The 12,813-nt window shown below is 42.8% G+C and overlaps 1 protein-coding gene across 2 annotated transcripts in view; it reads right to left on the bottom strand.

Annotated features, from left to right (window-relative positions):
- Positions 1-12,813, bottom strand: part of OSBPL1A (oxysterol binding protein like 1A) — a 76,642-nt gene that overhangs the window by 3,557 nt on the left and 60,272 nt on the right. For both annotated transcript variants that reach the window (XM_074146936.1, XM_074146937.1), the window contains 7 exons: positions 12,546-12,728; positions 11,935-12,042; positions 11,755-11,844; positions 11,380-11,506; positions 7,903-8,019; positions 6,750-6,873; positions 2,316-2,406 (listed from right to left, as the gene is read on the bottom strand). In XM_074146936.1, coding sequence (XP_074003037.1) covers positions 2,316-2,406; positions 6,750-6,873; positions 7,903-8,019; positions 11,380-11,506; positions 11,755-11,844; positions 11,935-12,042; positions 12,546-12,728 — 840 coding nt within the window. The remainder of the gene's footprint in view (positions 1-2,315; positions 2,407-6,749; positions 6,874-7,902; positions 8,020-11,379; positions 11,507-11,754; positions 11,845-11,934; positions 12,043-12,545; positions 12,729-12,813) is intronic.

The raw sequence follows: 12,813 nt of genomic DNA, 5'->3' as shown, positions 1-12,813 counted from the left end.
CTTCACGGTGGCAAACTGAACAGTTGAACACTGCAGTGGTTCTCCTGCTCCCCTGGAGAAGTGAACTGAAGTCAACAGCAGACAGAAGTCATTCCCCCCTGGTACTGTACGTGGTTCACTCCTGCACCACCTCCATGCAGGAGGAGTAACTGGTGGGTGAGTGTGCGCATGTGTCTAGTTCACCTCCTCCTTCACAGGTAGTGGCAGCTCATTCCAGAGCCCAAAGGCCAGCATTTGCCAAGAGGCAAGGCCATAAGCACAGTTATCTCATCTCTCAGATAAAGGAATTCTGCCACCCAATACCTCACTAGTGTCTCTTCCACACTTAGACCAGTCAGGACAATGTGCCCCTCCTCCAGGGGCCACCTACTCCAATAGGAAGGGGAAAGGTGATGGGAAGAACTAAGTTTGAGACATAGAGGAGACCCAAAGCAGTCTAATAATCTAGCCAGGTAAGTGACAGGGGAAGGAAGGGACTGATTTTCATCAAAAGCAAAAGACCACTGCAGTGTTTCGTAACTGAACTAGTAGTACTCGAGACTACTGGTCAGTCTCTAAAACATGAAGTGATTCATGTTGAACACTTACTCAGAAACACCAAGACCCCACTTCTAAAGTGGATTCAAAATAATTAAAAAAAAAAAAAATCACTAGGCACTTCGGAGAATTGTCTTACCCGGGAGGAATTCTACTAGACAAAGAAGCCTGCTTTTCTGTGGCAAGGAAACTGCAGCAGTTTACATCAAAGTTTATATTACACTGCAGATTAAGAACTGCAGTTGACCTTCTGGGAACAGGTCAGAGGGTTTCCCTTCACAGTATGCATTTTTTTCCCTCCAAAGCACAACTCTTCCTACACACTTTACATTCATCCTTTGGAGGCAGTCACATCACACTTGGCATTCCTGCTAAAGAGATCAGACACTAGGAATTTTCTGCCAAAGCTTTAGAAACATCCTGGAAAGCAAAGAGTTCTTAAAGGATATCCCAGGCAAGTGCTGAAGAACCTTGTGAGTGGTGTCTGCACTAACCATGCACCCCAAAAACCACTGCTCTGAGCTGCCCCCTGGGAATTCCCCAATTTCCAATATCAACCTCAGGTGCCTTGAGCTATAACTTAAGCTACTTCAGACACCTAGAAGGACACAATATAGCTATCCCTTGCTTTGAGAGCTAGAACCACTCTGAATTCAGGAAAGGAAGAGGGAGGTACAAGGCTGTCCAGCACTTAACGTGTTTACTTGGAAGCATCACAAAGATGTTATTTTCCACCAGTCTTAGGGCAAACCAACCCAAACACTTCAGGAGAGCAGGCACAGGAAAAAGACAAAGGCAGACATGTCCAAACCTGGGACTCTGGGATGATGGGTGACTTCATTTGAAAAAAAGAAAAAAGTGATTTATAGTTACAAACAGACATTTGAAAGCTATATAATCCACAGCATCTGGGTGTATTAATAGCTAGTTAATAGGGAAGAGATGAAGCTTGCTTACTTTTAGAGAGTTTAGCCCTACCTTTTTTTTTCCTGTGAACAGACTGCAAGTTTATTACTGTCTTTTAAGTAGACTGTGCATGATCAAACTAGATTCATTTGGTCATGTTTTCACAGTTTCTACTTGGCTTGTGTATAAGAGCTCCCAACTGACCCCTCTCATCTTATAGTACAAAAAAACCCCCCAAAACAGCCCACCCAAAAAATCCCCAAACATCCTGGCAGATCCCCTTGTGAACTAACTTCTCCCTTAGCTCTTCTAACTTGTGTAGTTAGTAAGCCTCTCAGAAAGGAGAAAATGACTTGGGTATCTGGGTGATAAAGTAATTTCACCACCTTTGAGAGTAACTGTATGCAGTGCCAATACAGTATTCCCAGAACACAGCAACTGATCTGAGAAGTCACGGGCAATAAGCCATCAAGTTCACCGGAGGAAGCATTTCCTCCTCTCTTTGGCCAAGCATGCAAATGTGAGGCAATTATAAATTAATCAGTGACAACAGTCCCTACAGGCAGCTATTGCTGGCAACATCTTTTTCACGTCAGAACCAAGAGCTGCTCAGAAAAGACAAGATGGTTTGTACTTGACTATGGGTGTGTGCACAGCGAGAGGGAAGGAACCAAGCCTGATGCTTCTTTCTGGAAGAGCTACAGCCTGCAGGGACCAGGTCTGCAAATACAACAGTGGCACCACCAAACCTGATGATGATGATGTCAGCTCTTCATGCTGACACAACAGCGCACATCACCGACACGGACTGGCAGTTAACCTGAATGTTCAAAACCTTATATAAATACACCCGCAGAGGCAACCACACTAACCTTGTCTTCCAGTCTTCCTCTGACTTTGAACGATTTTTGCGGGCAGTCCTTTGCTTTTCTTCTAGCCTCTTCTTTTCTTCGCTAGCTAGATCTTGAAGGAATAAAAATACACAAATAAAAATACAGAAGACTTCAAAGTGTAATATAAAAGACAGGGACATTACTCCATCTGACCCAGCAAATAAATAAGGAAGGTAGTAAAAGTTGTCCATTTAAAAAGCTTTCCACATAACACTGAAGAGCTTCTGGGCTTATTCTAAGCACAAAGTCAGGCCAGCTGTGGCACAAGATCAGCCAATGGAATTCCAGTCTTTAAGACTGCTAAATACATGTTTATCCATGGCCTGAGGACCCTGAAAATGTGTTTATGTGACAGCAAACGAGAGCCAGAGGAGGTGGCATACCTAGGATTTATTTCAGTGAGGAAACTAACTAAGGTATGCTGGATGTATTTCAGAAGTCTGGCCACCTGGCTTCTTGTTAAGGTTTGGGGTAAGTTGTTACTAGCGTTTAGCTCCTGATCAAAGGGCTTTGGGATCTTCATTTCTAAACATTTCTAAACATTTAATTGTATACCTGGACTTTCGAAAAGCATTCGATACTGTCCCCCATACAATTCTTGTGGAAAAACTGGCTTCACACGGCCTGGATGAGCATACGATCCGCTGGGTCAAGCAATGGCTGACTGGAAGGTCCCAAAGAGTGGTGCTCAATGGATTTAAATCCAGCTGGCGGCCGGTCACAAGTGGTGTGCCTCAGGGCTCAGTGTTAGGACCATTTCTGTTTAATGTCTTTATTGATGATCTTGACAAGGACATAGGGTGTATCATCAGCAAGTTCGCAGATGACACCAAGTTAAGCAGGAGTGTTGATTCCCAGGAGGATAGGGAAGCTCTACAGAAAGACCTAGATAGATTGGATCATTGGGCCAAAAATCAATGGTATGAGTTTCAACGAGGACAAGTGCCAGGTTCTCCACTTGGGCCACAATAACCCCGTGCATTGCTACAGGCTTGGGGAAGTGTGGCTGGAGAGCTGCCTGGAAGAAAGAGACCTGGGGGTTCTAATTGACAAGCGGCTGAATATGAGCCAGCAGTGTGCCCAGGTGGACAAGAAAGCAAATGGCATCCTGGCTTGTATTAGAAATAGCGTGACCAGCAGAAGTAGGGAGGTGATTGTGCCCCTGTACTCAGCACTGGTGAGGCCACACCTCGAGTATTGTGTCCAGTTTTGGGCACCTCAATACAAGAGAGACATCAAGGTGCTGGAGCGAGTGCAGAGGAGGGCAACGAAGCTGGTGAAGGGCCTGGAAAACAAATCATATGAAGAGCGATTGAAGGAGCTGGGACTGTTTAGTATGAGGAAGAGGAGGCTGAGGGGAGACGTCATCACTCTCTACAACTACTTGAAAGGACACTGTAGAGAGGTTGGTGCTGGTCTCTTCTCACAGGTAATTAATGACAGAACGAGAGGGAATGGCTTCAAGCTCCAGCAGCGTAGGTTTAGACTGAACATTAGGAAAGAATTTTTCACAGAAAGAGTGGTCGGGCATTGGAATAGGCTGCCCAGGGAGGTGGTTGAGTCACCATCCCCGGATGTATTTAAGAGACGTTTAGATGTGGTGTTGGGGGATATGATATAGGGGAGAACTTTGTAGTGTAGGGTAGATGGTTGGACTCGATGATCCCAAGGGTGTCTTCCAACCTGGATGATTCTATAATTCTATGATACCACAAAGAATTGTCTCTCTGCAGCATCCCTTCACTGTATTGTTAATTCACTAAGGTAGCATGGGTCTTGGTCCTAAACAAGCAGAACAATTGCTTTCGTTTGGCAGAAAGGATGGTCTGAAGGTCTGAGGAGTTAGTCAGACTAAGAAGATTAGGTGAAAGGTGATCTCTTTCGTACTTGAATCCTCTAAAAGCATTCCATAAACATCTTAGAAAGAAGTATTTGAGAGAATCATTTTTGGAAGACTGTCAGCCACTCCCAGTTACCCTGCCAGCTACTAACACACCGCGTATTCCCAGCCTATCTGCTAGACAAACTAGTATAGCTAAGGAATATAGTCTGTTGCTAACAGCATAGTTATTTGCACTTCATGTTTAGACAAATTACTGAAAATACTATGAACCAAGTGTGTTCGTCCTGCTGGCCACAGAAGAATTGTACAGGCAGGGAAGCCTGGTTGTGGGAATTCACTGATCTGCTTTTTTAAAAGCCTCAAAGAAGCGGTTTTCAGCTTCTGAGAAATAAAGCACACAACTGCACTGTATTATGCCTGTTTTTCATACCTAGATCTCAGACTATTTATCAGAACTAGTCACAGTCACTGCCTGGCAGAAAAGGACCTGGGGGTGTTGGTCGACTGTCGGCTGAACATGAGCCAGCAGTGTGCCCAGGTGGCCAAAAAGGCCAACAGCATCCTGGCCTGTATCAAGAACAGTGTGGTGAGTGGGACCTGAGAGGTGATCGTCCCCCTGTACTCAGCACTGGTAAGACCCCACCTCGAGTACTGCGTCCAGCTTTGGGCCCCCTACCACAGGAAAGACATTGAGGTGCTGGAGCAGGTCCAGAGAAGGGCAACGAAGCTGGTGAGGGGTCTGGAGCACAAGTCTTACGAAGAGAGGCTGAGGGAGCTGGGGTTGTTCAGTCTGGGGAAGAGGAGACTGAGGGGAGACCTTATCGCTCTCTACAAGTACCTGAAAGGAGGCTGTAGAGAGACGGGGGTCGGTCTCTTCTCCCAAGTTACAGATGACAGGACAAGGGGTAATGGCCTCAAGTTACTCCAGGGGAAATTCAGGTTAGATATTAGGAAATATTTCCTTACTGAAAGGGTTATCAGGCATTGGAATGGGCTGCCCAGGGAGGTGGTTGAGGCACCATCCCTGGAGGTATTCAAGAGAGGAGTTTACATGGTGCTTGGGAATATGGATTAGTGTTGGGTGGTGTGGTGGGGTGTGTGTGTGTTTTTTTTGTTTTGTTTTGTTTTTTTGTTTGGTTTTTTTTTTCATTGGTTGGACTAGATGATCTTAAAAGGTCCCTTCCAACCTAGGTGATTCTGTGATTATTACATAGGTCAAACTGAATCAGAAGTTACATGACTTACCCCAATCACTTTGCAATCCAGAGAAAGCAAGAGCCCCCATGCTTTTAGTCTACAAACCTGGCCATCCTGCTTTAATTCGCAAAATGCCAAATGAAAAGGAGCAAAAGAGGGCCAGGAGAAAGCTGTTCCACACCATATCAAAGTATTTAACACCAAGTCACATGTCAACAGACTAAAAGACAATTCTCACTCTATGGCATCTACAGTAACAATCTCTTTGAGGTTTCTAAAAAGCACACTATTTCTACTCACTGAGTCTCATAATATATTTCTAATTCAGTATTTTAGGACAACAGAAGCATTCAGCTCCCAGTGAAGAATGATTTTGCATCAAGTGCATTTTTTGGTATTGCAGTTTCACTTAAATAATTCTGATTGCATTTCTCAGAACTGGCACATCAAAATACTCCTTTTGCACCAGCTGAAGGAAACAGAAAAGTTCACAAATACTTCCTTTTGGTGCTCAGAGCTTGTCTCCTTAGACTAGTTTCCAAGTATAGGGCTTGACTATGGAGCACAGCAGAGGGCCTAAAGCTAAATAAAAAGCATTGCATCATGAAGTTTAAGATTATTGCTTATATGGAAGAACATAAGCTAGTAGGTGGTGTGGTGGGTTCCTGGCCAGGAACTAAGCACTCACAAGCCACTTGTTTGCTCCCATCCACCCCAGTGGATTAGGGGAGGGAATCAAAGAGCAAAAGCAAAAAAACCTGGGTCAAGGTAAAGACAGTTTAATAAGTGAAAGGAAAGAAAAAAGGAGGAAAAAGTGATGCAAAGGCAATCACTTTCTACCTTCCACCAGTAGACCTGTATACAGTCAGTCTCCAAGCAACAGCTACTTCCCTTCCACACACATGACTTACTGCTGAGCATGATGTTACATGGTATGGAACATTTCTTTGGTCAGTCTGGGTCAGGTCTGCTGGCTGCGTCCCCTCCCAGCCTCTTGTCCACTCCAGAAACAGAGAAGGCCTTAACATGGTGCAAATTTTTTTTAGCTATTGCTGAACACGTTGATGTGTTATCAATACTGCTTTGGTCACCAATCTAAAACACAGCACCACATACGGGCTGCTGTGAAGAAAATTAACTCCATCCCAAGCAGCCCCAGTACAGGTGGCTGAGATACCTTTCACTAGAAGCATACCACAACCTGCAGAAGGCTGCATTAAAGAGATGCAACCTTGCAGCATAAAGGAATGTATCTTTATGGGTACCTACTTACTCTAACAGTTCATCTAACAACTTGAATGTGGAATTTCATTTTTCCCAGTGCCTCAGTTTTAACAATAAATAAAAACACCTTTGCCAAAAACTGCAGTTACCTATTTCTCCGTTTTCCATGGCTCTGATATCTGGTCGTAGCCGGCAGTCAGTTTTGGGAATGACACTCTCCATTTCTTTGTCCAGCTCGTTCAAAGCCATAGCAAAGCTAGTAAAATTATACATCTGAAATTCAGAGACAAAGATAAAAGGTGACTTTACGATGTCTCAGGCTGCTAGTCTTAATACACAAGAAAGCTGCTGTTTAAAAACAAACATCCAAGTGCCTTTTCATTATTTAATCGCTCAAGATAGGAATACTCAAGATACCAGCAAAACCTCACTGTTAGGCGGAGTGTAGGTGATCCTTGGTGTTCCTGTGTAACCAGGCCAGCATCCAATTACCCAGTGCACTATTTCTGTCTTATCTTCTTTTTCCAGTCCTACTGGTATTTTCCCTATCTCTGTAGAGAGATTCCCCTCTTGATTAACCCACTGAGGGCACCTTTTCTTTGTTCCAATTCTTTGTCTTTTCAGTTACACACACACCCTTGCCCTCTGCCCATTGGCTCCCAGCTCCACAGCCCTTCACGCACCTACTCATGCTAGGAGGCTTTGCAAGTGTCTCCTTGGAAGTGTCTGTCCTCTAATAAAAGCTCCTCTGAAGAGGTTTCTCACAAGGTAGGTGCCTCAGTGTGGGGAGCGGGGTGGAGAGAAGAGGTGGGGAAATCTCCCATAACCCTAGCTACATCCCATTTTCCAGAGAAATTCCACTAACTCCGGAGTCACGACGGTGGCAGTTATTCCTCCAACTCCATATTATTGAGCTACAATTTCACTGAATTTCACTGAATTTTTTTAGAGTTGGAAGGGACCATATAGATCATCAAGTCCAACTCCCCTGCTGAAGCAGGATTGCTTAGAGAATGAATTGTAGCAGGAAAGTTTGTTGCAATAAACAGGCAAATGCAAACTTGTTAATCACAGAATCATAGAATGGTTAGAGTTGGAAGGGACCTTAAAGATCATCGAATTCCAACCCCCCTGCCATGGGCAGGGACACCTCCCACTAGACCAGGTTGCTCAAAGTCCCAACCAACCTGTTCCTGAACACTTCCCGGGAAGTTAATGAAAAAGACAACAAATGGATTTGCTTTGGTTGAACACAGAATAACAGGATAGCACACATTTTCAATAAGCAAAAGCATAGCTGACCTGCGCTGAATTTGGAGGTCGTGGGGTTATCTTCCATAACAAAACACTTCCAGGAATAACATACACACTCTCAGAATCTGGCAACGGCATCTCATCCGGTTCCTCGGTATTGCCCACCTAAAGGCAGCACACAAAGAAAAGAGTTCTTTGGAGTCATAAACCATTTACACTCATTCATTCCAACACTGGAGCTTACATAAAATTATTTCCTTGACCAAAAGTAAATGATTTCAGTGACAAAGAAACTTTTCTAGATGCTTGTCAAGAAAGATAACAGCGTTTACATAGAATACATATTCCCAATCCCCTCCCACGAGAAGACTGCCAACAGTTTCTTGCATCGACATCTTCTTAGATATAATCTGGAACGTTTAAGCATTAAGAAATGTCAATTTTTCCTCCACAGAGATGCCTCATTTCCTCAAACACAAGCCATTTCCATGCCTGATATTTAACTCCATTACTGCTTCATTAAAGTTGAAGAACAGTTGGGGGTTGGAAGGAGATGATATTTAAGGTCCCTTCCAACCCAAACCATTCTATGAAACTATTCTACAATAGAAGTTACACATTCCTCATCGTTCCACATCAAAGAAACGCCAGCACATAATGCGAATGCTGCCTTCAGTTTGTGCAAGACAGAAAGCCCTACACTACTGCTCTTTGCTCAGAGGAACCTTCCTGACCATTGACCACTACATACTACTGAAATGACAAAGTGCAAATGTTAAATGAATGTCCTAGATAAGCTCCTTCTTCTGGGAAGGGTATCCTATGAAGACTGACACACACAGCCTGAGGCAGTTGCAGCCCCAGCTCTGTGAAATGGTTTTCCCAGAGAGGGAAAAACTCCATCAGGGTTACCATAGCAGTACAGAATAACTGATGGTCACGGTATAGATGTGACCTGAGCTATTTCTAAATCATCCCCACCCCTTTTTTTTTTTTTCACTGCTTTAAAGCAGCTGGGGTCCGATGCTGTCGACATTAATCCCGTCACACAAGCGTATGTTATAATACTGACCCTAACACGCCAGCTGGACAATGAATAGAGCTCTCCCAAGAAAACTCGGTGTCACTATCACAGCTAAAAACAGCAGCACATTTCAGAGACCACCAGAGAGTAAAGCTGAACTTAAAGCCAACTAATGCTTTAAATACTTTAGCCACATGCCAACAGCTCTAATCCTGCTGCTAATAAGCTTTGCTCTCTGATTGTTGCGTCAGATAATACGGACTGATGTTTTAGTGCAAGAAAACTCAGTACCCAAACTGGACTCAGCTGTCCCCTGCCACGATTCATGTGTTATGCCTCCAAGAAAATTAGGAAGTATTAAGGATTCTCCTTCACTGTGGGTACACTGCTTTTAGTAACAAACAGGTTGCAAAGTCACCAGAACAACACACAGACCAGGTTCAGTCCCTCAGCTATTAAGAAGATAAACAGGGCTTTCAGCTGACTACATCTGAACTGTGCTGGCAACTTGCCATTCTTTCCTTTAAAGAACACTGATCAATCTTTCAGAAATCGGGAATTTGAAGCAGAACAGATCAGAAAGATATCCTTATATCCAAACAAAGACATTTCAATACCAAACCGTCAAACTCCAAACCAACTTTTGTAGAAAGGCTACAACACACACTGCAATTTGTGCCTTCTTGGATACATAATCTTTAAAGTGTCATGCGAACTACAAAGAAGTAGGTAAAAAGTGGATTTTCATGTGCTCTTGTCACAAAGATTTTCATTTTATGCTTAGTGCTACTCAGTCTCTCAGTATACTGCTAGGAGGGCAGTAACAGACTTTGCCAAAGCAAGACCTCTGGTGTCTGTAAACCAGGTAGTTTCAGGTGCCCTATATTATGCTCTTCCATATATTTGCACTGAAAAATTCTGCACAAAATGCTTCATCTTGATTAAAAAAGGCTCTAGTTCACTCAGAGCAGAATCATGCCGATCTAACCCCAGGTCTACTGTAACTCTTCTGCTGTTGGTAAAACACCACCTTTGCATATATGAAAGTTTGTCTAGCTCCCTGCAAAATTATTTTTCCTTAATTTTTATCTCTATAAAAATCAAAGGGATTAGGGTGAAAATCTGGGGCAATTTGCAGAATGACTCTCAGCCAACCAGGTCCCCCCTCAAGGGAGACAGAAGTGATTCTTTATTAGTAGCAATGCAGAATAAAAGAATAGCTGTAAAGAAACTAAATAAATCTGAAAATTCTAATCAGGAGAAGTTTGAAAGGCTTCATGCTTGAATGAATCCTTCACTACCATGAAGGGGCAAACCACATCCAGCCATTATACACGAGACTTGGCTCATCTCGATGCTCAAAAACCATAAGCAGTATCAACTCCTCAAACACAAGGGGGCAGTGGGAATACATATTCAACAAAGACTACCCGATTCACAGTGCACATTAAAGCTTTCAGTTTTCTACAGAGAAACAGTTCTGCTAAATGGCTAGAAAATCCCCGCTTTTTCTAGAGCGAGAGCAACATTGTAGCTTGAGCTCTGTGCAGTAGGAAGCTTCATTTTTGAGGAGAAAAGCAAGGGTCATCTTAAGCATTGTTGGAATATGCAAAGTGGCAGCTGAACAAAGGCACAGGGTATGTTTTTCTTTGCTCCTTCTCCCTAGAGCTCACAGGGTCAGGCTCAAAGAGAAGCAGTAATCCCCAGTGCTTTAGCACTCTCCTGATGACAAGCACTGGAGCAGTCTCAGATACAGCAACAATCTGAACCTGCACAGGAACAGCAGTTTTCAGAGTTATCTGCTTCTTTTTTCTTAAGTATAAAAAACCCTTAAGAAACCAAATCAACAAAAATTTCTTCAGTCACCAATGGAGAATAACCCCTGTTTTAAGCTACCATGTGCGTGGTTGTTCTTAATCAAGCTGTATGTTGTCACCATCACCACTCACCTTAAACAAAAAACATTCTGCTAACCACAAATCTGGAAGAATTAAGAATTACTTTTTATCCCCAGAAAAAAAAAAAAGCAATTATAGAGGAAAAAAGAGCAAGCATTTCTGTGGTTGTGAAAATTCAATAGCAAGCAGTACAAAAATTTCTTGTAAAAGCTGGAAAATATGATCTTCTATCAAGAAGAGAAACTAGTCTATCATATGGCTCTAGGAGTCCAAAGCCTCCTATTAGAATATAAATGTTATCAGACATGATCAGAACCATGGTCCAACTAATGGACATGCTATTTCCTCCACGTGACTTGGGAGGAAGAGGTAGGAAATGAATCAGCCAGTATTTAGATCACTCCAAGTTTTGGGAAGTTTGAATACAAATCTTTGCGACAGCAAGCATTTTATCCCTTAATGCTGGTACTCATCCAATCTGTTTTGCATCCTACTAGGAAAGAGAGAATAAGTGAAAAGAAATCTTAATGTTCTTAAATGCTGCTAAAATATTTAGCTGTCTTATCATGTTTTTGCGATACCACCTTTTTATGTGACTAATACCTGTTTACCACTTTTCTTCTCTTCTGCATTTTTCTTGTCATTTTTTTTGTAAGCTTCAAATGTAGCTGGGTCAACACTGTACAAACACTCGGTCCATTTCCCATAGAGCGCACAAAGTTTCTTTTTGCTGTCAAAAAAAGACTGAGTTTACAAAGGAGCTTAAAGAGATTTATTTCATCATTTCAGACAAAAATATTTGAAAGAAGAATTTTTGAGAGCAAGTCTAAAAGCTCCATTACTGATGTTGCACAGTTCATAACCTTGCTGTTTGCAGGTTCATGTCCTTGACAGACCATGTTAAAGGCATTCAGTTCTACAGGTCCCATCAGAAACAGAGGGCAGCAGTTTGTTTCCTATTAGGAATGAAGCTGTTACCTTTTGTCCTGAATGTAGCCTTCAACTTTGTGCAACTCCTTCCCAAAGAGGCCGCAGGGCTTGAAGCTTAGTACACATTTCTCACCAGTTCTAAAAGTGGAAAAAGAGGGCATTATTACTTCCAAGTGCTTTTCCTCTTCAAACTTGCAGCAAGTGAAAGCACTCACACTCTTAACTTACTTATGGTTAGTTATTTCCACGTTTCCATACTGCTCAATCCAAAGTTTGCCCACAATAATGTTATGCACACAGCATGTAGGATTTGTCCACGTGTAAGCTTCATTGTGTCTAAGGGAGGAGAATAAAAATTAAAATACTGTATCTTTGTATTGGGTGTCACTCCTGCAACAAGCCACCACATGTAAATAGCACCAAGTCTTGATATGGATGTGGCAATAAGTCAGGAAACCCAAGAAGTTTATTAACCTATTGCTACTGATTGTATCAATTCCTTAGAACAGCCACTTCAGTTCAGTCACTGTTAGCACTGAATGACATGAGGAAAGCTGACAGGACTCAGATGTGCTAGGTGTAGTAAGACTGATGTCCAGGCATCTGCAGAACATACAGACACAAGCCCCAGCTAGTGCTAGTATTAGTATGCAGTATATTTGGAGAAATAATGGCAGTTCCTTTCGTCTTCTCACCCCCTCCTCCCACAAAGTGATCTGCCATCAGACACTAGGATGTGGGTCTTAGACATCACCATGGCTAAGCCATGAGACGCTAATGCACACTAATCATCGTGGATGTGGCCACTGCGCCTATGCAATTATTACTTATCAACTTACTCAAGAAGCTCCAAAGTCATTGTGCCTTTTGGTTCTGCTTCCACGCTCTTGCCCCAGAATTTGAGTTTAGGATAAATTGATCCATGAAACACAAAATCATTATTTAAACCTTCAGCATAGAAAGCACTGATTGGTGGATGATGGCTAACTTGCTCCGAGAGAAGTCTAAATCCAAGATCATCTCTGCAAAATAAAGATAACCAAAAGCATGTATCTACATATCAAGTGTAATGAAGTTGCAGTTCTTTTTCCCAGGCTGAAACAGATA

Source organism: Numenius arquata, chromosome 4 (genome assembly GCF_964106895.1).
Source record: "Numenius arquata chromosome 4, bNumArq3.hap1.1, whole genome shotgun sequence".
Taxonomy (NCBI): Eukaryota; Metazoa; Chordata; class Aves; order Charadriiformes; family Scolopacidae; genus Numenius; species Numenius arquata.
Note: the sequence above shows the minus strand (reverse complement) of the source record. Positions and strands in the feature narration are given on the sequence as shown.